The following is a 27,606-nucleotide window of genomic DNA, read 5'->3' on the forward strand; positions in this document are numbered from 1 at the left end:
AACTCGGGGTTTCGCCTTTCACGGGGTGCCTCCCCGTCACACCCCTGTGGCGGGGGCCCGCCAGCTGGGTTCTATCAGCGCAGACAGGATCTCGCGACCGGCCCAGGGGTCGGCCTCCCCCATCCCAGGACCCGGTCCTGCCTGGCGACCACGCTCAGCCCGGCGCTCAGATAAGGGCTGCAATATCCTGTCTGGGGCCTGCGGGAGATAAGAGCCGCCGTCAGCGGGATGGAAAGCGGGGGAGCGAGGGGCCGTTAACCAGGCCCAGCGCAGCTAATAACACGCTGGCAGGCGGCCTCCTCCCACCTCGCGCTGCCTTTGATCAGCAAACGAGACCCCTTGTCATTTCCTGTCTCTTTCTCGCTTGATTTTTTATGGGCGCCCGGGAGGAAATGAAGCTGTGCCCTGAGCGGGCGGTCAGCTGGCCACGGCCCCCCATGCTCTCACCTGCCCCCCCCCCCGCCCCCCGCCTCCTCGGGGCTCATCCTGGAACCAAACGGAGGGGCCCCGGGAAGAGTTCCAAGTCCTCCATTAGGAGGCCGGCCGGCCGGGCCGTGCCTGGCCCCTCGGTGACTGATTAGCCCTGTGGCGGCCCGGCCTCCAGGTGCGCCCCGTCCTGCCGTCCGTCACGGGGCGGGCAGGCGCACGTTTCGAGAAACACAGAGCTGAGCAGGGTGGTGCTGGGAGCCCGCAGGGCGCCCTCGGGCCCTGGTGGCTAAAATCTCTCATTTTCTGCTGGACACTGTGGTGGGGCCCACAGCCGGAGGGGCCCGCGCCAGCTGTTTGCAGCTGGGCCTGCACCCCGCTTCCCCGGCCCCGCCTCGCCGGCCGGAGCCCATCCCCCATGATCCGCATGAGCTTCGTGTGTCATTGTGGGTGTGCGTGGTCACCGCCCCTTGACCTGAGTGAAAAGCGGCCGCCCATGTAAGTCGCAGCCCAGAGGCCGGGCTCCCGCCGCCCCACGACCCCGGCAGGGTCCCCCGGTTCAGGGGAGCCCGCCCCTGGGTCCTCGGTGCTGGTCCTGCCCGGTGGCCACGCGAGTAACGCACATGTCCCCTCTTTTGTTTCCTTGGCTTCTTGGCAGTTTGCAGACTCCTTCAACTTCAACCCCCACAAGTGGCTCCTGGTGAACTTCGACTGCTCGGCCATGTGGTGAGTCGCCACCGGGCTGACCAGCCCTGCCTGGGGCCCCGCGGAGCCGGAGCCGCTGGGGCAGCAGCTCCTCCTCGGGCACCTCCTTGCTCACCCTGCAGCCCCCGCTCGCGCCCCCTGGCGGCCACTGTGGCCGGAGCGGGCCGCGTACTCAGAGGCCCAGAGGGAAGAAGCTGCCCCAGCAAATCTGTGGTGGGATTTGCCCGCCTTCCCAGGAGGCGGACGCAGGACCGGCTTCCAGTCCAGCAGCCTCGGCGCTGCTCCCGGTGTGGCCCGGATCTGAGTCCAGATGCCGAGGAGCCGGGAGCTCTGATCCCCAGGCCGTGCCCGGGCCCTCATCATGGCTGCGCCGGCCGGGGCTGTGTCTGCGCGGCTGGGAGCTCAGGAGCGGCCGGGCGCTGCTCCGTCCCACGCGTGATGCTGGAGGAACGCCATGGGGGGGCGTGGCCACCAGGCACGGGCTCCTTGGGGTTTGGGAGGGACAGTCTCGCCGGGACTCCGGGCGGGCTTCACCAGGGCCTGGGCAGGTGATCTCACTGTAGCTCAGTGTTTTGTGTTACTCCTCACCCAGGGATATTTCCCACTGATTTTTAGAGAGAGTGGAAGGGAGGGGGTGAGGCAGGGAGAGAGAGACATGGATGTGAGAGAGACACACCGATTGGTGGCCTCCCGCACATGCCCCGACCAGGGCCGGGATCGAGCCTGCAACCGAGGACGTGCCCTTGGCCGGAACCAAACCTGAGACGGTCGTCCACAGGCTGACGCTCTGTCCACTAGGAACACGGGTCAGGGCCAGATGGCCTTTTATTTTTTAATGTAATTGCCTCTTTAAAAGCTCCATCTGCAAGTGCATCACGGCGAGGGGTTCCCACGCAGGTCATTGTAAACCCTGTCCCGTAAGCGATGCCTTTGCACACTGTTCGTTTGAATCTCGGCAAACTTGGGAGTCTCTGCTCTCGCTGCACCCAGCAGCCCTCCCCTTGGTCTCCTCCTGCAGAGAAGTCCCTCTCTGCACATCTGCAGGGATGAGGTCAAGGTCGAGGTCAAGGTCACCCTGCTGACCTGGGCCCCCCGGGACCTGGGCTCAGCCCTCCACAGCCCCGCTCCCCAGGGGTCCCAGTGGGTGAGCAGCCCTGCCCAGACCCAGGGCACACGAGGAGGAGGGACCCGTTTCCCTGGAAGGGGACTGAGGTGGACCACAGGGAGTGGGAACCGAGTGACCCCGTCCCGGGCTCGAGGGCCCCCGCCGCGGGCCACGCGGTCTACGCCGTGCCAGGTTCCACGCCAGCCCCGGGTTCTGTGAGGAAGGAAACACAGGCCCGAGTTCCTGGCCGTCTGGGCAGAGGGGCCGCCCGCCTGCGCGATGGGCCAGGGGCCCGCATCCATCCTCCCCGGCGCCCGCGCCTCTCACTCGCAGCACGACTCAGCCTGGCGCTGCCGCAGGAGTCTTCCGTCTGATGTGACCCCCGCTGCCAGGTGGCTCTCTCCTGCCTCTGTCATCATCCCTGCAGCCCGGCCCCAGCGTCACGGGGTCGCTTTGCTGTCCCTGCCTTAGGGACGGGGCATTGGGGTGCGGATGCTGCTCCGACGGGCGTGCCATCCGGGCCGGGGCCACCGACAGGGTGAGCCGCCGCGGAGGGGAAGCTGGTGACTGCTTCTGAGGAAGGAGAGGCAGAGAGAGAAGTATGTGCAGGTCCTTCCGCTTCAAACCCACCCTCTTGCAAGTCACATCCACCCTCTTGCAAAAGCGTGAATTTGAAGTGGAAGACCTGTATCTCAGGGACACCCCACCCGGTGGACCCGGAGCAGAGGCACAGCTCGAGGTTACAAACGAACACTTGGGCACTGTTACAATGTACCCAGGAGGACAGGGCAGCCCCGCCGCGGACTGAAGGGCCCCGGGTTCGATTCCGGTCAAGGGCACGGACCTTGGTGGCAGGTTCCCCGGCCCTGGTCAGGGTGTGTGCAGGAGGCAACCCATCGATGTGTTTCTCTCACACCGTTGTTTCTCTCTGTCTCTCCCTCTCCCTTCCACTCTCTCTAAAAATCAACAGAAAAATACCATCGGGTAAGGAAAAAAGGGAAAAAGAACGAGGCAGAATCAGGCCCCGGTTCTAGTTCTGCTTTTGTTGAACCCGACACAGATTCCACTCTCTGTCTCTGAGCCCTGGACAGTCCTGGTCTGGGGCCAGTGTGGGCAGCCTCGCGGCCTTAGACAGCAGCGGGACACAGGCAGCATCTCCCGCCCGCCCGGTGGCCAGAGCGGTGGGCCCGCCGAGTGCGCGGTCCGGTGGGTCTGGTGGGTCGGCAGCGTGTCGGCTGAGGGCGTGGCAAGCGGTGCCTCGAGGCGTGGTGGCGGCCGGCGAGCGAGCGGGCAGAGAATGGAGCCCGAGGCGCGCTCAGGGGCTCTCCTGCGCCGTCCTGAACGTCCCCACGATCAGCACACACACCGGCCACCCTGAGAGGCCGCAGCGGTGACAGACGGTGTCCCCAGCCATAGAATAGAGACCCGGGGAGGCCCAGGGGCCCCTGAGGGAGGGCGGGTGCCCCCACACGCCTGAGCCGAAAACAAGCGTTTACGCGGGGAGTTTTTCTAGATGTGCTGAGAGGCTCGGCTACTGCAGCAGACAAGCTAAAAGGGGTTTCTGTTTTTCATCGCTCTCGGGGCTTTTCCCATCCCGTAAGCAGCAAGCGCCTCTTCGCAGCGTCATGACGTTTTACCGACGTTGGCGACACTTTCTAAACACGGAAACGGACGAGGTGACAGACGTTTCCAACACCCGCCGTTGTTTTTTTTTTTTTTAAATATATTTTATTGATTTTTTACAGAGAGGAAGGGAGAGGAATAGAGAGTTAGAAACATTGATGAGTGAGAAACATTGATCAGCTGCCTCCTGCACACCACCTACTGGGGATGTGCCCGCAACCAAGGTACATGCCCTTGACTGGAATCGAACCCAGGACCCTTCAGTCCGCAGGCCGACGCTCTATCCACTGAGCCAAACCGATCAGGGCAACAACACCTGCCGTCTTTACAGCCACAGCAGACACGTCTCCCAGCGGTTTCCTTACTCTGCTCAGCTGTTCAGTGTCTGCTCGGCGTTATGGGTCCTTTCTACACAATGTCTCTAGCGCCAGGCGTCCTCCAGAGAAAGCCCCACCCCACGCGCACCCAGGCACGTGGATCTGCCTCTCAAAGGGGCTGGATTGTTTTTCCAAAGAAAATTAACTTCTTTTTTTTTTTTTAATCCTCACCTGAGGATATTTTTCCATTGATTTTAGGGAGAGTGGAAGAGAGAGGGAAAGACAGAGAGAAATATTGATGTGAGGGAAACACATCAATAGGTTGCCCCCCCGCACGCACCCGACCAGGGCCTGGGCCGGGGAGGAGCCTGCAACCGAGGTACGTGCCCTTGGCTGGAATCGAACCCGGGACCCATTGGTCCCTAGGCCGACGGTCTATCCACTGAGCCACACCAGCCAGGGCTGAGATGAACTGTTATCAGGGAACGTGTCACCGCGCTTGCTCACTGCTGCGTGGAGTCCTTTTGCAGATTTAGTGATTGTGGGAGACCCCAGCCCTGTGGTGCGGGCGAGGCTTGATGCTAGAGCTTGTGGTTGGCCAGTTGCACGGTTTTCCCCGTGACCTTGTGGGTTCTTTGGGCTCTGGTCTTGGGCCCATCAGTAGCCTGAGTCTCCTCAGCTGTTACTGGCCCCGAGAGGTAACCCGAGCCCTCGTCAGGGGGCCTATGCCAAGCTGCAGACTTTTAAAGACGACATAAGGCCCGGCTGGTGTGGCTCAGTGGTCACAGCTCGGTTCCCAGTCAGGGCCCAGGCCCAGGTTGCCAGCTCGATCCCCAGTGTGGGGCGTGCAGGAGGCAGCCCATCCATGATTCTCTCTCCTCATGATGTTTCCATCTCTCTCTCCCTCTCCTTTCCTCTTTGAAATAAAAAATATATACATATATAATAAAAAAGAGGACGTAAGAGGCCTTGCTTATAGCACAGCACAGGCTCCTCTCCCCGGTCTGTCCACGCCGAGTGTTGGCAGGAGCTGGCGGGTGGCATGACCTTGAGATGCCCTTGGTGCCGCTTCCACCCAGGTGTGGGCTCACGCGCTCCCCGCCCCTGGGAGCTAGGGGGCCCCACGCTGTCCTGTCCCCGCAGCGGAGCCGTGTCTAACAGTAACAGCAGGAGGGCGGACGAGCGGGTTGTGCTCACTGGGTGGGTGGGCCCCGCTGTGGCAGGGAACAGGAGTGAATGGGCCCCCCCAAATGATGCCATTGAGGCTTAAACATCTTGAGTTTGTATGTTGTTTAGAAACATGCACATCAACACCACAGATGACGTAGGGATTTGTGCAGAGAATTCAGAACTCCGGGCGTGATCAAGCCAGGCAGCTGCATGGCGCCCCCTGGGGGCGGTGAGGGGAAGGACATGCGGTTTTGCTCGGGTTTTACTCCTAAGTAGGCAGGTGGATGTATTACTGTTCATATCTGTTTTAAAACCACAGCTTTAACGCTGCATGATATTTCCATTATTTATTTATTATTTATGTTTAATTCTCACCCGAGGATATTTTCCCATTTATTTTTAGGGAGAGTGGAAGAGAGAGGGAAAGACAAAGAGAAACGCCGATTGGTTGCCTCCCGAATGGGCCCTGACCAGGGCCCGGGCCGGGGCGGAGCCTGCAATCCTGCTATGTGCCCTTGACCGGGATCAAACCCGGCCCCTTCGGTTCTGTCCGACGCTCTGTCCACTGAGCCAACCCGGCCAGGGCTGCATAATATTTTAAGTGAAGAAAAACCGTAATATTTGTAAAGGAAGGTCATGCTGGCGTGCGGCCCCCACGGCGAGGTCGGAGCTCTCCTGGGAGCGCTGACTACGCCCACCCCTCGCTCTCCTGCCCCAGCGTCCAGGCCGGGCCCAGCGCTTCCCCGGAACAGGGGCCCATGCGAGCCCCTCCAGGGGTCCTCACGCAGGGGCCACAGGTGTGACCGGTCCCTTCACGGGCCGGAGAGAGGGCACAGCACCAGCTCCCGGCACTTCCTTCACCCCTGAGGCAGCACCAGCTCTGCCAGCTTCCTAACAAACCCAGCCGCTCCCTCGTGCTCCTGGTCCCCGTGTCCGTCCCAGGCTCGCTGGCTTCCCTCTCAGGGGCCCTAACCTTCTATTGCTTCCGAGCCTAGCCTACTGTCAGACCAATGCCTGGCTCTCTCTCTCTCTCTCTCTCTCTCTCTCTCTCTCTCTCTCTCTCTCTCGTAATCCTCACCCGAGGACATTTTTCCACTGATCCTTAGAGACGGTGGAAGGGAGAGGGAGAGACACAGAGAGAGAAGCATCGATGTGAGAGAGACAGCGATTGGTTGCCTCCCGGATGTGCCCCGACCAGGGCCAGATATCGAGCCTACAACCCAGGTACGTGCCCTTGACCAGAATCGAACCCGGGATCCTTCAGTTTGTGGGCTGACGCTCTATTCATTGAGCCAACCAGCTAGGGCTAGAGTGAGGTTTCTAGTTTGCTCTCAGATAATCTATTTGCCGCAAAATCGCTTCGAGGTGGTGTCCATGCTGCCAAAGAACCCGGGGTGGGGTGGGGGGAGGCATTATCACAGATCCCCGTCCCTGCGGGGGGTGTGGCCTGGCTTTCACCGTGACCATCACCCCGGTGCGTGTTCCGGGGGACACACAGGTGCAGGAGGGCTGAGGTCTGGGGACAGGATGCCACAGCCCGATGTCACCCGCTCCCCGCCAGCTCTCTGCTCACCCCGCACACACCAGGACACCCTAGGGCCGGCGCTGGGCCTGGAGGGACACGGGGGATAAAAGCCACGACCCGCGGGCCCATGAGCAGCTCCCCAGCATCGCCGTGCAGGGCCTGGAGTCTCCCCAAGGAGGTGCAGTTGACTAACTCATTGGCCGCCAGGGATGGACTCAGCCTCCATCCCTCTCCCCGCCCGGAGCGTGGGGAACGGGGCGCACAGCTCCACCCTCTCCCCAGAACCCGGTGTTCCCGCGGCCACCCCTCCTGAGCCAGGAGACACCCTCCTCACGGCACAGACTCCGGGGGATTTAGGCACCATGTGCCGGGGACCGGGGACAAAGACCAAACATTTATTCTTTTTCAAATTATATACGTATGTTTTATTGACTTTAGAGAGGAAAGGAGAGAGAGAAACATCAGTGATGAGAGAGAATCATGGATCAGCTGCCTCCTGCACACCCCCCACTGGGGATTGAGCCCACAACCCGGGCCTGTGCCCTGACCAGGAATTGAACCATGACCTCCTAGTTCAACCACTGAGCCACATGGGCCAAATATTTATTCTTCCTTATGCCTCCTGCCCTGGGTGCTCAGAGCCAGGGCGGTGGGAGCACAAAGGCAGGGCCTGTGCGGAGGGCGGGGAAGGGGCCCCGGAGCAGGTGAGGCGCTGGGCCAGGTGGAGGGCACAGAGGCCGGGGGCAAAGTCCCCTGAGAGGCCCTCTGAGCGGTCACTCTCCCTGAACCAGGGTGAGGAAGCGCGCGGACCTGACCGGAGCCTTCAAGCTGGACCCCGTGTACCTGCGGCACGGCCACCAGGACTCGGGTGAGCGCCTCGCGGCCCGCGTCTGCTCCCAGGGCTGCGGCAGGGCCGTGCTCGGGGCCACGCACAGCTCAGCGTTTCCCTCAGGGCCCTGGGCACCTGGGTCTGGAGGGCGGACTGACCGTGAACGGAGAAGTTAGGCCTGTGACCCCGTGTGTCTGACGGTTTCTCTTCTCTTCCCCTCTCTCTCCCAGGGCTCATCACTGACTACAGGGTAAGTGGTCACTGCGTTCCGTGCAGCGCAGGGCCCCGTGGTGCAGACGGGAGGGAGGCTGGGCCTGTCGCAGCCCTAAGCCCTGCTGTCCCATGGCCTCGCACGATGGGGGTCCCACTAGAGGACATACCCTCCCGCATCCTGACAGCAAAGGAGGTCAGGCCGGCAGCTCCGCTGAGCTCTGTCCGTGGGAGGAAGTCAGTCCTGCGGGAACTTCCCCGTGGGGACGGGGACTCTGCACTCCGGTCCTCCAGGGACGGGCGTGTCCTTAGACGGAGCGGCCCTCGTCCAGTGGACCTGGTCTCGGCGGGGCGGGCATCGCCGCAGTCCCCTGGCAGCGTAGTCGGGCTGGGAGGTGGAGAACTGCTGCCCTAATCGGAAGGCAGAGCTGGGACCTGGGCTGGGGCCTGCCCTCCAGCCTGGCTCCCACGCTGTCGGGAGGGGGAGATGAGTCTCTGTCCGTCTGGGCGGCTTATGCCGAGTGGATCGGACAGCCTGGGGACAGGCTCACGTGCTGTCCCCCGTGGAGGCCGAGTGCCCGGAGTCGCTCATGGGACGCCCACGGAGCGAGCACGGACGGGCAGAGGCCTGTGGGCGCCTCGGGCGGCACGGGTTTTCCTCCTGGTGGTTTAAGCACAGGAATCACACTGCTCCTCCCACGGAGGTCACGGGTGATGGCTGCTCTGAGCCGGGCGAGGGGCTGGGCTGGGAATGAAACAGGCAAGACCGAGTCCCTGTCCCCTCAGGACTGGGGGTCTTGGGGGAGGTAGGGAGCAGGGGGACGAGGCTGGGTGCAGAGGGAGTTTCAGCTCTAAGCGGCATCTGCCCCTCCGGGCTGCCCCCAGCTCTCCACGGCGCCCCCGCCCAGCTCCGGCCCGGTGTGCACTCAACAGGGGGCCCTGAGCTCACAGCACCCTGAGCATGGTGGCTCCCACGGCACCGACTGCTCCGGCGCCGGCCTTTCGCCGAGACCTGCTCCCTCCTCTCTGGGGGCGGTGGCGGGGGGGGGGGCGGGGGGGGGGCGGGGGGGGGGTGCAGCCCCTGGCCGGCCGCTGAGGCTGTCTGTCCCCGCAGCACTGGCAGCTGCCTCTGGGACGCAGGTTCCGCTCCCTGAAGATGTGGTTCGTGTTCCGGCTGTACGGGGTCACGGGCCTGCAGGCCCACATCCGCAAGGTGACTTTCCCACTGTCTCTGGGAGGCAGGACTTTCTGTATTTTAAATATATTTTACTGACCTCAGAGAGGAAGGGGGAAGAAGGGGGAGGGAGAGAGAGGGAGGGAGAGAGAAACATCAATGATGAGAGAGAATCAGGGGCGGCTGCCTCCTGCACGCCTGCAGCCAAAGCGTGTCCCTGACCAGGAGTCGAGCCCTGACCTCCTGGTTCACAGGGTGATGCTCAACCCCTGAGCTACGCCCCTGCTTTTGTTTGTTTTTTTTAACAATTGAGGAAACTGAGGCCATCGTGTGGCTGGGACTTACCCAAGCCGGCCCCCGCCCCATTTATCTGCTGCAAAAGGCCTGCCGCTCGCACGGGGTCCCTCCCGTCCCCGTGTCCTGCCTGGGCCACGGCCCCGTCTGGGGGGACAGAGGTCCTGGGCGTCCAGGGCAGGGGGCCCGCCTGCAGCTTCTGGCTCAGGTGGTCGTGCCGTGGCCTCTGTCCGTCTCAAGTCCTGGTGCCGACCGAGGCTCAGCCCTGTGGGCTGGACAGGATGTCCCAGGCCGTCCTCTGAGACAGGGCGCTGGCTGGGCGACCCTGCTTGGAGACGCCCGCCTCGCAGGGAGCGTGTGGGGGCTGAGGGTGAGGGCGCCGGCTCAGACACGAGGAAGACGCAGCGTCTGGGGAAGGAGCGTGGCCGTGGTGGCTCATGTCCCCACCACGATGCCGGCTGTCAGCCCAGGGCCTCTGGGGCGGTCCTGCTGCCTCGTGTTAGACACTGCGAGCCTCCCTCTGAGGGTCCCGTCCTGCGGACGAGGACGAGGATGAGGACGAGGATGAGGAGGGGGCTCAGGGGCTCGGCCAGCCTGTCCCCAGGCCAGTGGTCCAGAGCCTCAGTCCCCAGTCTTTGGCGCCCTCTGGTGGCCCCACATGTCTCATGTGACTGGGAACTGCGCCTTTTATGGGGGTTCAGCCCCACCCACACGAGCAGAGATGCTGCTCAGATGCTCCCTGCGCCCCTCCCAGCACCTGCCCCAGGCTGGGTGCCTGGGTTTAGACTAGAAAGACACGCACCGAGACCACGTTACAGCTCAGGTACCGTCTGAGTCGGCTTTTGAGCTCCATACCCACCTGGAAGTCACGCAGCGACATTATCCACGCGAGGGGGGCCGTGTGCGGGCGAGGGGCTGACGTGATCTCCTGGCTCAGGGGCGGTGAGCACCGTGGCATCACGAACAGCCGCGGCCTCTGCAGGCCCGGAGCCCAGCCTCAGGCTCCTCATCTGCAGAATGGGCCGAGGGCAGCACCACCTGTGTGAGGCTGTGGTGCGGCCCGCACAGCCTGCTGTGGGCACTCGGTCCGCCACCCCTCCTTTCTAGAAGGTTCAGTACCTCTGTGCAGTGTTTCCTCTGAAAACAGTGTTCTGGTGGGAGGGTGGGTTTAACTGGAGACGCCACCCTTTCCCGTGGTCACGCGAGCCCGTCCTCCGTCTGTGCCGGAACAGCAGGGGGTGGGTGACAGAAACGCTGAAGAAAACCCTATAAGCGCAGCAGGGGCTTCGCCATGCAGCCCCTCGAGGTGTTTGGGCTGAGCTCAGACAGGCCCCTCCGCCCCCAGCACGTGCGGCTGGCCTGCGAGTTCGAGGCTGCGGTGCGGCGGGACCCTCGCTTTGAAATCTGCGCGGAAGTCATCCTGGGGCTGGTCTGCTTCCGGCTGAAGGTATGTGCACGTCCGTTTCAGTCTTTCTTCTCTTTTTTTATTTTATTTTTTAAAATATATTTTATTGATTTTTTTTTTACAGAGAGGAAGGGAGAGGGATAGAGAGTTAGAAACATCGATGAGAGAGAAACATCGATCAGCTGCCTCCTGCACACCCCCTACTGGGGACGTGCCCGCAACCCAGGCACATGCCCTTGACCGGAATCGAACCCGGGACCCTTCAGTCCGCAGGCCGACGCTCTAGCCACTGAGCCAAACCGGTTAGGGCTGTTCTCTTTTTTTTTTTTTTAAAAAGATATTTTTATTGACTTCAGAGAGAGAGCAAGGGGGAGAGAGAGAGAGTAACAGCAATGATGAGAGAGAGTGAAGGGCTGCCCCTGCCCTGGGGAGGGGGCCCACAGCCCCCGCATGTGCCCTGACCGGGAATCCAACCACGATCTCCCGGTTCCTAGGTCGAGCTCAGCCCCTGAGCCAGCCGGCCGGGCACTTTCATAAAAACAAACCCTGGACCTGGGAAGGGCCGCTCTCGACAGCGTGTCCTCAGGCCCCGGAACTGTTACCAGGTTGACTGTCTTGTCAGTGAAGGCGAGTGGTCGGTGGCTCCCTTCGCTGAGGCGCCCCCCGCCCCTCGGTCCCCCAGGGCTCCAATAAGCTGAACGAAGACCTTCTGGACAGAATCAACAGCGCCAAGGAGATACACCTGGTCCCCTGCCACCTGAGGGATAAGTTCGTGCTGCGCTTCGCCATCTGCTCCCGCGCCGCCGAGTCCGCGCACGTGCAGCAGGCCTGGGCCCACATCCAGGCGCTGGCCACGGCCCTGCTGGGGGCCGGGCAGGAGTAGCGGTGAGCGCGCCGGGGAAGGGGGAGCAGCACCTCTCCTGTCCTGTCTGGAGAGCCGGGACGCACCATGTGCTACGATGGTTATTTAGAGGCTCAGACTAACTTTGAATCCAGGCGTGAAAACTGTCCACCACGGCGTCTGGCTATAACCCCCTCAGACTTCTCCCCGTTCCTTGGGGCGACTTAGTATCATGACATAGGGTGTCCCCCCAAAATGTATACACACTTTAACAGCTCTGTTCTACTGTATTGTATAGTATATTATAGGGCTGTTCTCTTTTTTTTTTTTTTTTTAAAAAGATATTTTTATTGACTTCAGAGAGAGCAAGGGGGAGAGAGAACAGCCCTATACAGCACAGGGTTTGTTCATATAAACAAACCCTGGACCTGGGAAGGGCCGCTCTCGACAGCGTGTCCTCAGGCCCCGGAACTGTTACCAGGTTGATTGTCTTGTCAATGAAGGCGAGTGGTCGGTGGCTCCCTTCACTGGTGCTGTTTCCCAGGGGGTGTATGACCTCGATACAATACTATACTATATATACTATACAATACTATGTAGTATCATATTATACTATATTATATATAGTATCATAATACTGTATATCATATATAGTAGAGTATCATACATAGGGTGTCCCCAAAAATGTATACACACTTTAACAGACATATTCTACTGTACTATAGTTTACTATACAATACCATGTAGTATCATGCTATGCTATGCTATATTATATATAGTATCATAATACTGTATATCATATATACTACAAAGAGTATCATACATAGGGTGTCCCAAAAAATGTATACACACTAACAATTGATAGCACAATTTTGAAAATGAAATGCACTTTAATGAACACTGCCTTTACAATTACCCAAAGTGCGTATAAGAACAGGTTGTATTGGATGTTGCGTGTATTAGTAAGTCACAGGGCTGATGCCCTAGAACAGTGGTTCTCAACCTGTGGGTCGTGACCCCTTTGGGGGTCGAATGACCCTTTCACAGGTGTCGCCTAAAACCATCGGAAAACACATATATAATTACATATTGTTTTTGTGATTAATCACTATGCTTTAATTATGTTCAATTTGTAACAATGAAATTGGGGGTCACCACAACATGAGGAACTGTATTAAAGGGTCGTGGCATTAGGAAGGTTGAGAACCACTGGCCTAGAGGGAGGGAGATCTTTACACCTGGGCTGCACCTGAGCGTCGCTGAGGCCGCCATGTCAAGCCCAGGCCACGGTTCCGAGAGAGGGAGGGGCGAGGTGCTGTTTCCCAGGGGGTGGGGATCGGGGCAGGGTCTTCTGACCTCGATACAATGTGCCACAGAGGAGCCAGGCCGGCAGGCAGACCTCCTCCCTCCCGGGTCACACTCCCTCACACACATCCTTCTCTGTGTTCAGAGGGACGCGTACAACATTCTTAGATTCTTCCGTGTTTTTTTAATGTAGCCATATGTTCATGCTATTTTCCCCTGTAGAGATCCAAGTTGAACAGACGTGTATCTGAAAACTGGAGGGAGAGGAAGATAAACATCATCCGGCTCCGTGGAAGCGAGCCCGCCGGCTCCGCACTTCTCTCTCCAACGCTACCAGACGCCTGCGCTTACGTCTCCCGAGTTGCTTGTCGGCGAAGAGATATTATTTGCTGCGTGAAAAGTCAGTCCCCAGGGACGTAGCTTTCATTCATTGTTTGGCTGTGGTTTTGTTAATTAAACAATCATAGTGCCTCGTGCTCTTGGAGTTGGCCGTGGCGGGGAGGGCGCGGGAGCTCTCTCCCAGGGCAGGCTGGGCGATGGGGCTGGAGGTCACGCCTGTGGCCTTCCCCTTGCTCCATCCTGCGGCCAGTGCTCAATAAACAATCTGAAGTGCACGGCTACTGCGTCTGGTGAGCTTCCTGTTCTACGCCGTGCCCAGCTGATGGTTATAATATGGACGTACCCTTTCCCAGCGGCCAGAGGGATGGCATCCTTGGATAAACAGCATTCATTCATTCAACCATGTGTATTGAGTGTGTCATACATGTCAGGCACGGTGTTCGAAGCTGTAACAACATATAAGGTTTACTTGGAGGGAACTCCAGCTTTTAAATAAATAAACAGCAAGATTACGGAGCACAAAAAGTAGGACCACGGCGAGCAGGGCGGTTTTTTACGGTCTTTTGGATGTCCTGTGTGTTGGTTGCTACTCAACAGTCATGTTCTCCACCCCCACCTCCCAGCAGTCACTTTCCCAGGAAGGGTTCCCCCTGGGACCCGCTGGGCACAGACAGGGAGAGGAAGGCTCTAGGCTTCCCAGGAAGTGGCTTCCCCCTTTTTCCAAGAGAGAAGAATTCCGGGGAAAGGATCCTGTCCCAGTGTGTCCCCTCCCTCCTGCTCTAAGTAGGCGGGTTCCTTGTGTGTGGGGGCCTTCCTGGGGCAAGAGGCCCAGGCCTGGGGGAATCCACGGGGAGAAGAAGGCGGAATGGAAGATGGAAAGACGGCCCTTCCTGACAGCCCTAGGCGGGTCATCGGACCGAACCGCCCACCTCCAGACCAGACCTCCTGTGACGGGCCACAGGGGCATGCACCACCCAATAGGCGGCTGTTAGTGGCTATTCTGTTACTTGGTCTGAAAATTCGATTCACTAAACTCACCTAAGTGGCTCTGCTCTCTGAAGCCAAAGTCCAAGGTGGTAAAGAAGCGCTTCTCAGACTTGCAAGGGCGGGACCCTAAGGAGCCAGGCTGGGCGGGATGTGCTGGCAGAGGGGGCGGGGCGGCTCCGAGCCGCAGGGCTGACAGCAGGTATTCCAGCTCCCCAGGCTCCTGGAATCGCACATGGACTTGACTCGCCACTCGGCTTAGTCTCAGCTTATAACACCGATAACAGGTACCTGCCCGCCACGTGCCTGGCCTCCGGAACCACTGGGCCCATCTTCGAGGACTCCTGGCGGGCAGGTGAGTCCCGGTGAGCGCATCCTAGGAGAGCCCCCTGAGTGCAGCCCGCCTCGCCGCCTGCGCGTCTTGACTGCGGAGACTCCAAGGGTGAAGCGCCTTCGCTGGGAAACGCAGGGAGACCTTCCAGTTCAGTAAAGCCCGCCGGCTGCACAGCTAGCGTTTCCAGGGCAACAGAACAGCCTCCTGCGACCACGTGGGCCGGAGCCCAGGCCAGCGCCCCGCCCCCGATGCGCGGCCACGCTCCCTACGTTCAGCCCTGCCCCGACGCTCAGCCCCGCCCCGACGCTCAGCCCCGCCCCCACGCTCAGCTCCGCCCCCCACGCTCAGCTCCGCCCCCACGCTCAGCTCCGCCCCCCACGCTCAGCCCCATCCCCGACGCGCGTGCCCGCCCCGCACAGACGCACGCGCCCGCCCCGCACAGACGCACGCACGGCGCGCGCCGAGCACGTCCGCAGCGCGCAGGCGCACATCGGTCCGCGCGCTTTTTGGAAGCCGCAGGTCTGTGGGGACCCGGGCCGCGTGGAGTGGAGGAGCCGGTCCGAGCGGAAGCGAGAGGCGGGGACAGGCCAACTCGGGCCCGCAGACCCTCCGGGGCGGCCGGCGGGGCGAGGGGCTCCTGGGCGGCGGAGGGACGGCCGGGCCCTGGAGCGGTCCTCGCAGGGGCGTGCCCTCCACGCTAGTGTTGCAGGTGACTCCCCTTTTGGGGGCGGGGGCCGGGGGACTGTCCGTCCGCGCGGGCGAATCGGGTCCCGCTGCCGGCGCCTCTGCCGGCCGGAGCCTCGGGTAGATCCCCAGCCCCGCTCTGCGCTGCCGGCCACCTCCGACGATGACCCGAAGCCGCAGGTGGCCCGAGGCCGCCGGGGTCCCCGCCGCTGGGAGAGGAGGCGGGGCCTGGGGCGGGACCGCGGGGAGCGGGGAGGCTGGTCCGGGAGCGCCGAGCGGGGGGAGCTGCTCCGAGTACTTTTCGGGGTTGGACGCTCCGTCCGACAGGGGGCGCTGCGGGACCCTGAGGCCGGTGGCTGCGCTCACAGCAAGGCCAGGGCCTGGCGTGCGCTGCCTCACGTGCTCGCTCGCTCGGGGTCTGGAAGGTTCTGCACGGTCCGCACGCGCCTGCGCAGCTCCCGCCCGGGATGCCCACCCCAGGCAGGGAGACGGCAGGGGCAGGTCTGACCTGCGGAGGCCCCTGCAGCGAGAGAGCACACCTTACGATAGGGCCGTGGTCGGCAAACCGCGGCTCTTTGGCCCCTTGAGTGTGGCTCTTCCACGAAATACGTGCGGGCGAAACTTCGTGGCCCATGCGCAGAAGTCGGTTTTCGGCCTGGGCCAGTCATTGTCATGACTTAATTTTATGGATATCGTAAGGTAGATTGTAAGGAATTTAATTTTATCAGTAAGTAAGATCGTTATTAAGTATGATATCACGTTTTATCCAACGTAACTATAGTTCAACTAAGACTTAAAACTAAGCAAAGTTTATGGAGTTAATTTTAGGGAACGTTGTGGAGTGAAAGATGATGTGTGGAGGATGGAGAAAGGTATGTTGAGATGGTTTGGACATAGAGAGGATGAACGAAAGGAGAGGACGAAACAAGTACACAAGACGGGTGTGGATGGGAGAGGTGGAAGGGGTCGACCTCAGCGAACGTACCTCCATCAGATTGAGGACGTTTTTAGCAAAGGCCAGCTTAGGAGCACCCTAATGAAGTTAATAACAATGTACCTGCCTATATAGTTTAAGGTTAAAACATTTGGCTCTCAAAAGAAATTTCAATCGTTGTCCTGTTGGTATTTGGCTCTGTTGACTGATGAGTTTGCCGACCACTGGCCTAGGGACTCTTCCAGGTGGGAAAGAGGGGCACGCGGTGCCCATGAGCGCTGAGCGAGCGTCGCCGTTAGGTCCAGGGACGCCGGAAGGATGCCGGGGACTCGGAATCCGTGGGAACGGACAGTGGCCGAGCCAGCGAGGGGTGCTGGACGAGCCACTGAGTTCCAAGGAGGAAGTGGGATTCCGCGGTGAATGCTGGGAGCTCGGGGATGCGGAGCGGAAAGGGGTGCGGGCACAGCGGGCACCGGGGTGTGCCGAGTCCCAGGGCTGCAGGTGGCAGGGCTGTCCCCAGCGAGAGGGGTTTGTGCTAAACCCGCGCCAACTCCCCGCTCCTTCAGTCTCCCATTCCCAGTGCTGCACAAAAGAGGTTAAAATAAGTTACACGGTGTGGGACGCGGGATGGTCGGGACATGTCCGTTCTCGTTTGGACTCTTTACCCTTAACAGCTGTAAGCAAATTAGGATCTCCTTGAGTCTTAAGTTTATTTTTATTTTTAATCCTCACCAGAGGATATTTTCCCCCGTTGATTTTTAGAGAGAGTGGGAAGGTGGGAGGGAGAGAGAGATCCATTGGTCGCCTCCGGCATGCGCCCTGACCTGGGCTGGGGCCTGGGGCGGGAAACTGGCTTGCAGCCAGGTGCGTGCCCTGGCCCAGGAGTCGAACTCGCAGCCCTCTGGTGTGCAGGCTGGTGCTCTGTCACTGAGCCACACCAGCCAGGGTTACGTTTACTGTTTTAGCGAAGATTCACGAACACCTGTCTACAGTGCACAGGTTCTTTGTGAGGTTATTATGGGAGGTGCACACTATAAAACATGATCCTTAGGCTGTGTTCACAAGGAACTCAGACGGCAAATTTCAGAATACACAAGTTCTTGGTTTTTCCTTTGTGCAGTGCTGTTAGGAAACTTCAAAGCTTCTTACATGTTTTCCTTCTGGGTTGGCAGGTAAGTTCTACACCCAGCCACAGGCTATGTTCATCTGTAATTGTATTAAAATCATTTTACCTTAATGCATGGAGGCTGATAAGGATAACCTGAGGGAAGAAATCTAAAATATAGGTACTTTACAGCAGATTGTGTCGCTTTTGTGGCTCCTCTATCTCGAAGGTTTCGATTTTTAACGCTTCAGGTGAAATCGGGAAACAGTGAGAGCCTCGCGGCTCGTGTGTGAAGTGCTCATTCCCGAATACGGCCTCACGAACACGTAGTGAGCCAGCAGTTCCTGTTCCTGCTCTAGCTGCTCTGCCCTGTGGGCATTTGCACATGGGACCCGCCATGCAGCTGCCTGGAGTGAGCAAGCGCCGCCGCTCTGCCCTTTGGCGGTAGCCCCGAGGGTGTTTGCACACGGGTACCCCACGTGCAGCTGCCTGGAGTGAGCTCTCGTGCGGTCCCGGCCCCAGTGCTGACGCTCTGGTCTCGGGGCTCCTTCACATCCCAGCCACGGCGCCTACGTGTGCCGAAGGGCTGGTGACAGCTTCAGGCATTTTTCTGTTCGAGGAGTGACTGGCGCTCAGTGATTTCTCTCACTTTACAGATGAACCCTAAGGCTCGGCGGTAATAAGAGGCTTGAGATCATTCCTGTGCTTTTTCCTCGGAGATGACTTCCACCCAGGCTTGGTTTGTTTTGCTGTTTGTCTGTAGCTCCTTCCGTGGTGCCTTCCTTTTGCGGATTAATTTTAAATCCTTTCCTTATGAATGCTTTTTCTGTTTGTGCGGAAAGTTATTACTAAAATAGTTCAGCAGCACTAAGTCAGGTCTTTATGTCTGAAATGCTTGAAACTTACTTTATAAACGAAAGGTCAGTGTCCCTTCTCTCAGGTGAGCAGAGATTTACGAGTCCACCTGCGCCTTCTTTTAGCTCCTCCTGACGCTTCCCTTTGTCTCTGTTGTAGGACCTGTGAAATGCAGGCCCCGAGCTCCAGGGCTGTGCACCTGAGCGAATGGCAGAAGAACTACTTTGCAGTTACGTCTGGCACGTGCACGGCCGCGCAGAAGGCAGAGGCCTACCGGGCGCAGGTGCTGCGCGTTCAGTATGCGTGGGCCAACTCCGAGATCTCCCAGGTCTGTGCTTCCAAACTGTTCAAGAAATATGCAGAGAAATACTCGGCAATCATTGATTCTGACAACGTGGAAACCGGCTTGAATAACTATGCGGAAAGTGTTTTAACGTTAGCAAGAGCACAGCAGACGGACAGTGACAAGTGGCAGTCGGGTCTGTCGCTGAGTAATGTCTTCCAGATGCGCAGTGTGCAGGAGATGATGCGGGCTGGCGAGACGCTCCGAGGCTCCCTGCTGGCCCCTGCCGATGCTTCCGTCGTGATCCATGGCGGGGCCGTGGTCCCCGATCCTCCGAAGTCTAGCCTTTGTGGTGGTTCTCGGGAGAGCGACCCACTGACTAAGCCAGCTCACGGTACAGGCTGGGCCCCGGGCGTCCCAGCGAGCGGTCCCTCGGGCTCTCTGAGTGCCCAGCCCCCTGTGGCGACTAACACCCCCAAGACGTGTCCCATGTTCTCAGCACCCTTTGGTGACTTAGCCACCCCGTTATTTGGAAATGTCAGGAAGGAAAATAGCGGCGCTCCGAAAGCCAGCCCGGGACTGAGTCTGTTCTTACCCCGTCAGCCTCGCTCTCCTGCCGGCGGTGAAGGCCCCTGGGACAGGAGCGCTTTCTACAGCTCAGGCCCCGCCGAAGCCCTTTCTGCCCCGACCCTGAGTGAGGCTCTTAGGAAAACGGAGGGGAACGGCCACCGGGAGGAAGGCGGCCTGCCAACCTTTAAAACCGCAAAGGAGCAGCTATGGGTAGAGCAGCAGAAAAAGCACCACCCGCCTGCCCGGGCGGCAGCGCCTTCCTATGGCGGCAGCGTCAAGAAGTCCCTGGGCGCCAGTCGATCCCGAGGAATTTTTGGGAAGTTTGTCCCTCCTGTACCTAAGCCAGATGGGGATGCGCATGGGGGGGTGCAGTACAAGCCTGACAGTGCCGGGCCAGAGCCAGCGCCCCCCGTGGATGAGCGTTTGAAGAGCTTGGAGCCCAAGATGATCGAACTGATTATGAGTGAGATTATGGACCATGGGCCCCCCGTGACCTGGGACGACATCGCGGGGGTGGAGTTCGCCAAGGCCACCATAAAGGAGATTGTCGTGTGGCCCATGCTGCGGCCCGACATCTTCACGGGCTTGCGGGGCCCGCCCAAGGGGATTCTGCTCTTCGGGCCTCCTGGGACTGGGAAAACCCTGATTGGCAAGTGCATCGCCAGTCAGTCTGGGGCCACCTTCTTCAGTATCTCGGCTTCCTCCTTGACCTCCAAGTGGGTGGGCGAGGGGGAGAAGATGGTCCGCGCGTTGTTCGCGGTTGCGCGGTGCCAGCAGCCCGCTGTGATATTCATCGATGAAATCGACTCCCTGTTATCCCAGCGGGCAGATGGGGAGCACGAGTCTTCTAGGAGGATCAAGACCGAGTTCCTGGTTCAGCTGGACGGAGCCACCACGTCTTCTGAAGATCGCATTCTAGTCGTGGGAGCAACCAATCGGCCTCAGGAAATCGACGAGGCCGCCCGGAGGAGGTTGGTAAAGAGGCTCTACATCCCCCTCCCGGAGGCCTCAGCCCGGAAGCAGATAGTGACGCGCCTGATGTCCAGGGAGCAGTGCAGCCTCCGCGAGGAGGAGATCGAGCTGGTGGTGCAGCGGTCGGCAGGCTTCTCGGGCGCCGACATGACGCAGCTGTGCCGAGAGGCCTCCCTCGGCCCCATTCGCAGCTTACAGGCCACCGACATCGCCACCATAACGGCGGACCAGGTCCCACCCATAGCTTACGTGGACTTCGACAATGCGTTCAGAACTGTGCGGCCCAGCGTGTCTCCCACAGACCTAGAGCTTTATGAAAACTGGAACAGAACCTTCGGTTGTGGGAAGTAAGCAGGACCCTTACAGTTAAAGGGGTGTCTGTGTGGCACAGTCTTTCCCGGCCTAGAGCTCAGGGACCTGGGGCTTCATCCGTGGTCCTGGGAGTGTGTGTCCTGAATCCGGAACCGCAGATGAAGCAATTGCAATTGACAGCCTGTGTGGCTAGTAGCTTGATTTTCTTCCAGTTGTTCCCTGATATGTACACCTAGTCATACCCAACGCGAGGGATCTTGTCTTGTTTCTAATGTCCTTCTTTTCAAGCTGTGCAATGGGATGAATAGTGAGCCCAGATTGAAGCTCTGAGTCCTACTTGTAAACGAGGCTGTGTGATTTACACGGATCTTTTATTGCTAGTCTGTGGTTTACGTTCGAGACAGAGGATGGCTCACTGTTGTTTAAGATGTAGGATCTCACCAAACACTGGAGGGACAGTGCCAGCTTTTACTTCGGTTTGTGAGCTCTTACTGTTTTCTTCTCTTCGCAGGACCAGCTAATGAAACATTCAGGAAGAGCAGAGTGTGGTCTGAGAGCAGGTGTGCCACAGGACTGAAGGGGAATGGTTTCCTAGGGGGCAGGTGTTGTCTAACAATACATATTTGATGCTAGGTGGCAGCCTGGAGAATTGGTATCTTTCAAAAATAAGTGTTTGCAGCTTTCTGTGATGGCGCATTCTGCTGTGTAAATAATGCGTGTTCATTGTGGAAGCGCCACCCAGTGGAGGTGAGCAGAGGAAGGAGAGAGAATGGCTGCTGCCGCCCCTTTGGGGAAGCACCGTGAACAGCTGGGAGCAGTTCCTCCGGGTGTTTGTGCAGCATTCTCTTCTGTAGCCTCATTTTTCACCGTTTCCCATGTTAGCGTCATCGGCAGCATCTTCCCTGACACGGCCCCTCGGACTCTGTCGTGGGGGTGGCCTCACGGAGTCCGTCTTGGGAGTGGAGTTAGGGCAGGACGTTGGGCTGTGTACCTTTGTTTACTGTAAACGAAAATATGTTGACTGCCTAGTCGTTGATCTTTCACTGTCTTTCCTACCAGTCATTCACCTTTCAACGTGGAGCCAAAAGCATCAAAATGTGAAATTAAACACTAGAAATTATTAAAGCACCAGAAAAGTGTGATAATGTTGGGAGTTCACAGTAGGATTTGGAGCGTGGGCCATGGCCACACCTGGTGGGAGAGTGTGGTGTGCCCAGCCTTTCTGGAAGGTGTGGGGTTGTATCTGCCAAAAGATGTTTCTCTTCTTGATGTCAGTGCCACACAGATCAGGTCATTGAAACATTTAAGATGTGAGAAAACACACAACCTGAATATGCGACCACGGAGGATTGTTAGCCTGCTGATGGGGTTCACGAAATGGTTTTAAACCTCGTGGATGCCATGCATTGCATCCCGAGGAGAGAGCCGGCTCCTGTTCAGGGCCGAGGCTGCTTGCACGTCCACAGGAAGCTCCGGGACACTCGCCGCTGCTGCCTGGAGCGAGGGGAGCTGGGACCCCTCCCTGGACTCACGTGCAGTGTCGGTGTTGTGACTGTTTCCCGCAACGATGCCCTCTTTGTAATTTTTAAAGACTCAGTGAAATAGTATTTTTCACGTATGGAACATGAGTAATTAAGCAGCGGCCGTTTGTGTATTTTGTTTTGGTGCCAATAGGGTTGTGAGCAGGTGATAGGCTAGGGGTAGGCATTAAAAGCCCCAGCAGTAAATTCCTCAGAAAGCATGCCTTCCACGTGGACACGGGGCTGGAAAGACAATGACCAACTGCTAAATAAAGCTCTAAAAAATGAAACAAACCTCTCATCAGAATCCTTAGCCAACAGTCACTCATCCGACTCCGGATTGAGCAAAGCTGTCAAATTGCTTTAAACAGTAGCTGTGAGGTACGCACAGATTTCATCTTCATTTTAGGAAGCGGGGTGGCCAGAAACCCATTTACAAAGGAATCTGAGCAGGCGACACATGCAGGACGCTCCGTCTGTGACCACAGACCTGATGAACCCACTTTCCCGGAGGGTGGGGGACAGGTGAGGGTGACTCACGTCGGGAGAAACAGCCTGGCTGGCCGCGCATACCCTCTGACCCAGTGCAGCGCCTCAGCGCAAATGCATGATAAGCTGCCGGAAACATAATTTCACAAAATACAGAAAATTGCTGTAAAACCAGGACGCGATTGCAATTTAAGGGAAATGGTGCAGATAAATCTATTTTAATGGATAAGCTTAGATGCAAACTAAATATGTTGGCATCTCATTATTCCTTCCGACCGATCTGAGTTAGATTGGAAAATGCGATCGTACACATAGAAATGGAAAGAGGTGTTTTTTTGTGAGCCCTTTGTGCTTTGGGAAAACCCAGTCCTGCTCTAATGGGTGTTGAGGCTCTCGCCGACTCGGTTCCACTCTGGTGTGTGAGGTGGCAGACGCTACCCTGAGCGTCAGGTTCTCAGCGCTGCACGGAGCTCCCAAGGTCTCTTTTGATGAAGTGCACCTCTTTCTCTTGGTCATGAGGGTCAGTGTTTTCACGTACCAACAATCGGGTTGCCGAGATTGGGCCGAGGGACCGGCCTGGCATCACTGCCTGACAAAGGGGTGATGGGCGATGAGCCCCTCCCACATGCCCTCAAAAGGCTGGGGCACCTCCCCGCCTGTAACTCGGGTGGTTGAGCAACGCTGTGAAGTAAGGAGCCGGGCTTGTCTCTCTTGCAGCCACACACGCAATAGGCCGATTAGCAAGGGGAACTGAAGGTGAACTTGTTACTTAAGACGCTTCTAGAAGTCCACCCAAGTTGAGGAATCGAGTCAGAAACACCTAGTCCAAGAAGTGGGGGGGCTCGGGGTAGTGTTTCCTCCGCAGCAGTAGATGTGCTAACATGTGGAACATAGTACAGGCTTCATAATGTTCTAGAGAAGTTACGACATTTTTTAAAAAGCAAGGAAACCAATTCCCTGATAACTTGGTAAAGCATGTGATCGGCGTAGAGGAGCGCCTCTGAGATGACTTACCGGGTTGGAACAGGAGGAAGTACTGTGAACGGACAGCGCTGAAGCTGGTGTGAGAAGCCCGCGTGTCCAGGCCCAGAAGCCCCGGGCCGGGCCCTGTCTGCTATCAAACAGGCTGGGCAGAGTAGGCTTCCAGCTGTGAGTGTGCGAGACAGTTCATTCTTGTGTTATTTTCCAAACGAACAACTGTCAGCCTGTTGTGCTCACCCTGAGTAACCATTTAGATGCTGGAATTTGAGTCTTTGTGCTCCTGGCTCTTCCTGATGCTTCCTGTGCTTGATTTTCCATAAGAAGAATGTTCCCTAAAGGTCACAAGGAGGAAATGAGAGCAGGAGTTGGGAGTACCAGGGACAGGCTCATGTCTGCTAAAACCCTTTTCCCTTCCACTCTCCTCCATCTTCAGCTCTGATATTTAAGCCCTGAGTCGTATTTGGAGAAATAAGGTGCTCTCAGTGTCTGTTCAAATGAAGAGCTTTGTGGTCAGGACATGGTGTCTCGGGAAAAGCAGAGGCTGTGCATCCTTTTAGCGAAGCCTCACGGTGAGGAGTGAGCATTGACCGCACGGGAGGCCCTGGGGAAACGAGGCCTCGGGCCGAGGAGGGTGGTCTGTGAAGCTCTGTGGGTGAGACTCGTCCACGGGCGCGAGCCCATGAGTCCGTGGAGGCCGAGTGTGAGAAACGGACTGGCAGAAACCGTCAGCTTAGACCCGCGGGGACAGTGGGGGGTGGACAGGAGAGGGTCTGCCCGGGATCCCACCCTTATCCAAAACTCGCCGGCTCACCCACGTGTCTTTGGTCTCATTAAAATATCTTTTTATTCACTTAAAACATGTTCTATTTGAAAATCTCAGACCACAAGAAGTTGCAGAAATTAGGATGGAGCTCTTTGTACCAGACTTGCTGTGGGCTTCTGTTCTGCCAGGAATCTCTCACTGAATGTGGCTGCTGCTCCAGGCAGCACCATCGGGGGGCGGGGCCCCGAGCTGGGTCTCCGAGCTGGGTCTCAGGGCCTCTCCACTGGTCAGCGAAGGGAGATGAGCAGGAACCTGACCTTTGTCCACATGGACAACAGCCTCCAAGCCTGGCTATTTCGTCTTTCTCTGAAGTTCTTACCACCCCCCCCCACCCCACCCCCGATTCCATGTGAAACTCAAGTAGAATCACAGCCTCTCCTGTAGGCCCGTCTGTGGTCAGTTCACTTCGGAGACCCGGCCATTGGCCACGGGAGGGAGGAGGGAACGAGACCTGGGCTCCGGGAACCCGAGGCCATGGGGAGGGCAGGGCCAGGGTGAGCTCTGCACAGAGGTCAGGGTGGACCCCCAGGGAGTCAGGAGTGGGGGCCTCTGTCCAGGTCGGAGAGGCGGGGTCCGAGCCAGGCCCTCCGGCAGCCCTGGTGGGGAGATGCCTGCTCGGTGTCAGCGAAGTCGATGCAAGGACTGCTCTCAGGAGGAGCATAGCCAGCGACAGGCTTGGGGGTGTTTGAAGACAAACCATCAGCAAATGACACCGAGGCGGCCTGTTTGCAAGCCTGTCCCACCGTCGCTGCTGGGCGGCCTGTGTGTTGGAACCCCCAGGGCGCAGCCTGTCCCTCTGGACGAGGCACTGGGCCAGGTGTCCGCCGGGCCCCTGGGCTGGGTCCTGTCCTGGGAACCAGGCTGGCGTCCCGCCCGTGCACCCCTTCACCACTAGGGGGAGCGCGCCTCTCAGCTTCCAGGGCTCCAGAGGCCGTGGACTGCAGCCCAGCAGATGTCTGTGGTTTGAAGAACTCCAACTCCGACGCCAGGGAATGTTCAGTTTCTTTGCTGAAGCTCCCACTGTAAGTTCCTTCACTTACGTTTATTAAAAATGTATGCTTGGTTTACTAGATTTCAGAAGCTCTGGGAGGTTCCTGCCTGTGTGACCAGGGCCTTGGCTCCCTGTGCATGGGCGGTGCTTCCCTGGGTCCCCCGACAGGAGGAGAAGGGGGTGCTACCCGGGGGTGGGGGGTAAAGGGGGGGCTGGGGCCGCTTCCCTTCAGCCTCCGCGCCCTCTGAATGCATCTCCCTGAGAATCCCGAGCCCGGGGCCCAGAGGCAAACACTCAGCTCACTCCCCGGAGGACAGTCCCAGGTCCTTTCTTCCCACGTGTCCCCCGGGTGGGTGGGACGGGGAGCTGCCCGACTTCCCTTAGGTGCCCTGAGCGCGTGCCGCGGGCGTCCTCCGCGCTACTTGCCCTGAGGGCACACAGAAGCCTGGACATTCAGTGGCTGCTGCTGGTGGACGTGGTCACTGGCAATGCTGGGAGGTCTCCAGTCCTCCGGTGGAACCTTCCAGAACCACACCCCGCCTGGCCCTGGGGTCCTGGGAGACCCACACGCCCCCCTGAAGGAAGAACCAGGTGGCTGGAGTCAGCTGTCTTCAAGGAGATGCCGGGCCGCTCACACCCTGGACAGGGCCGGGCCGCTCACACCCTGGACAGGGCCGGGCCGGCTGGTGGGGGCCGGATCCTGAAATGCAAAACGCCCTGGAAGCGGGGGCTGTGTGGAAACGGCAGCTTTCACAAGGAGCGTTTCTCCAACTGCGGAGGAAGTGAGGCAAGCAGTTTCTGCAGGAGAAGCAGAAGCAGGAGGAAAGTGATTTGCCTCCTTTTCCTCTTTTTCTCTGGGAGGAGATGATCCTGCAAGAACCTACCGCGGGCATTGCCGCTCCTTCCCCATTTGTGGAAATCCCACCCTCGCGCTGCCACCAGCATCGGTTTCTGTTTTGGAGGCGGATGGTCGGGAGGGGACTGGAGGTCAGGGCGGACCAGTGGGCGCAGGCACCGCCCGGGACCTTCTGGGACCGCGGCCTCGGCCTGGGGGAGAGCCAGTTCCCACACCCTGAGGCTCAGAGCCCCTGGGAGGTGGTGCCGCAGGCAAATGCGACTTCCCTGGCACAGAGCGGCCTGGCCCGGGGAGTGACAGTTGCTGCACAATTTGAATATTGAAGGCTGCTTTCAGGGTTCGGTCCCAGGCAGGCCCCGCGGGGAACAGCCGGGGAGCCCGGCCTCACCGGGGAGGGGGCCGTGGTCGCTGCGAGCCGCCCTGCTCTGGGTGCCGTGTGGGACCTGGGGGGCTGGGGTGGGGATGGGGAGCCAGACAAACACAGTCTCGCCGCACCAGGGTCCCGGCACGGGGTCATGGCATGGGGGTCTCGCAGCACCAGGGTCGCGGCACGGGGTCCCGGCACGCCGCCGCAGAGCCGCCCACAGCCACGTCTGTGCTGTCCACCCGGCGGCCACAGCCACGGAGGCTCATGGCACGCTGTGCCGTGTCTGGCTGACACCTTGGCTGACGCTGAAAAGAACGGCCGGTGACGGTTCGGTCCGGCTGCGCCTTTATTTGGGGCTCTTTCCCACCCATTTTCCTGACCCCCCGAACCCGTCTTCCTCAGCACATTTCCTCGCTCCATCACCAAAGCCAGGCACACGACTTGGAGGGGAATGTTCAGATTTCCTTACCATGTTTCCCCCCACAACTGTGTCCACCCCCAGCTCCCAGCATGCAGTGCTGCCCCGGCACAGATGACACCAAGCGGCAGAGTCTGAACAAACCGTCTGTAGCTGTCACCTCTGAGCAAACCCGAGGCTCAGGCATCGGAAGCTGTTTGGCAAACAAAGGTACTTATTAGCGACACCGGTATCTCCCTCCACAGTAAAAGCAACGTTCGCTGCCGGCAGGCGGACAGGTGGGCAGAGCAGGACGAGGGCAGGTGCAGTCACCAGGCAGGACAGTCCATTGCAGGGGTGCCTCGCCCGGGTGACCTCTCCTCCCCAGCATATCGCTGGCCAGGCGGTTTGGGCCCCGGCTTCCCTCTCTCAGATGACATCTAGGCCTCGGTTGTACTCCAGCTCCAGGCCCAGCAGCAGGACCAGCCACTCTGCCGCCTGCCGTCAGACCAGCCGCAGTGGGTCCTGACCCTGCCTGTGCCGGCCAGCCTGACAGTGGAGACCCGGCCCTGAGAGCACACGCCTGGGACCTGCTGAATGTTCTGCTGAGAGCGTCCCTGCACCTCCCCCCCACCCCCCCACCCCACCCCAGCTCCCCTTAAACCCTCAGGACGCAGGACCCAACGCCTCCTCCAGGGAGCAGCCTGTGCCTGCCCCTGCCCCCCCCTCCCAGTCCCTCCCCGCCCCCAGCCCCGCCCAGGCACAGGACCATGGGCTTGCTCCATCCCAGCTCCAGGGCCCCTCCTTCCCCCCAGAGCTGGCTCCTGAGCCCGTTTCTCCCAGGAAGCGCGCTGCCTCCGATTTGCCTAATAACCACCCCC

The 27,606-nt window shown here is 59.1% G+C and overlaps 2 protein-coding genes across 6 annotated transcripts in view; both read left to right on the forward strand.

Annotated features, from left to right (window-relative positions):
* Positions 1-13,543, forward strand: part of DDC (dopa decarboxylase) — a 41,462-nt gene extending 27,919 nt beyond the window's left edge. For all 5 annotated transcript variants that reach the window (XM_070424842.1, XM_070424840.1, XM_070424844.1 and 2 more), the window contains exons 9-15: positions 1,085-1,152; positions 7,663-7,739; positions 7,931-7,950; positions 9,025-9,123; positions 10,724-10,825; positions 11,466-11,668; positions 13,152-13,543. In XM_070424842.1, the coding sequence (XP_070280943.1) occupies positions 1,085-1,152; positions 7,663-7,739; positions 7,931-7,950; positions 9,025-9,123; positions 10,724-10,825; positions 11,466-11,666 (567 nt within the window). In that variant the 3' untranslated portion in view covers positions 11,667-11,668; positions 13,152-13,543. The remainder of the gene's footprint in view (positions 1-1,084; positions 1,153-7,662; positions 7,740-7,930; positions 7,951-9,024; positions 9,124-10,723; positions 10,826-11,465; positions 11,669-13,151) is intronic.
* A 4,790-nt stretch (positions 13,544-18,333) lies between these two features.
* FIGNL1 (fidgetin like 1) lies at positions 18,334-22,299 on the forward strand. Its single transcript, XM_070425229.1, has one exon. It carries the CDS (start codon positions 18,334-18,336, stop codon positions 20,338-20,340), a length of 2,007 nt encoding a protein of 668 aa, XP_070281330.1. The 3' UTR covers positions 20,341-22,299.
* Positions 22,300-27,606: the final 5,307 nt, after the last annotated feature.

The sequence above is a fragment of the Myotis yumanensis genome, unplaced genomic scaffold (genome assembly GCF_028538775.1).
Source record: "Myotis yumanensis isolate MYYU_CA2020_CCGP unplaced genomic scaffold, mMyoYum1.0.hap1 SCAF_9, whole genome shotgun sequence".
Classification (NCBI taxonomy): domain Eukaryota; kingdom Metazoa; phylum Chordata; class Mammalia; order Chiroptera; family Vespertilionidae; genus Myotis; species Myotis yumanensis.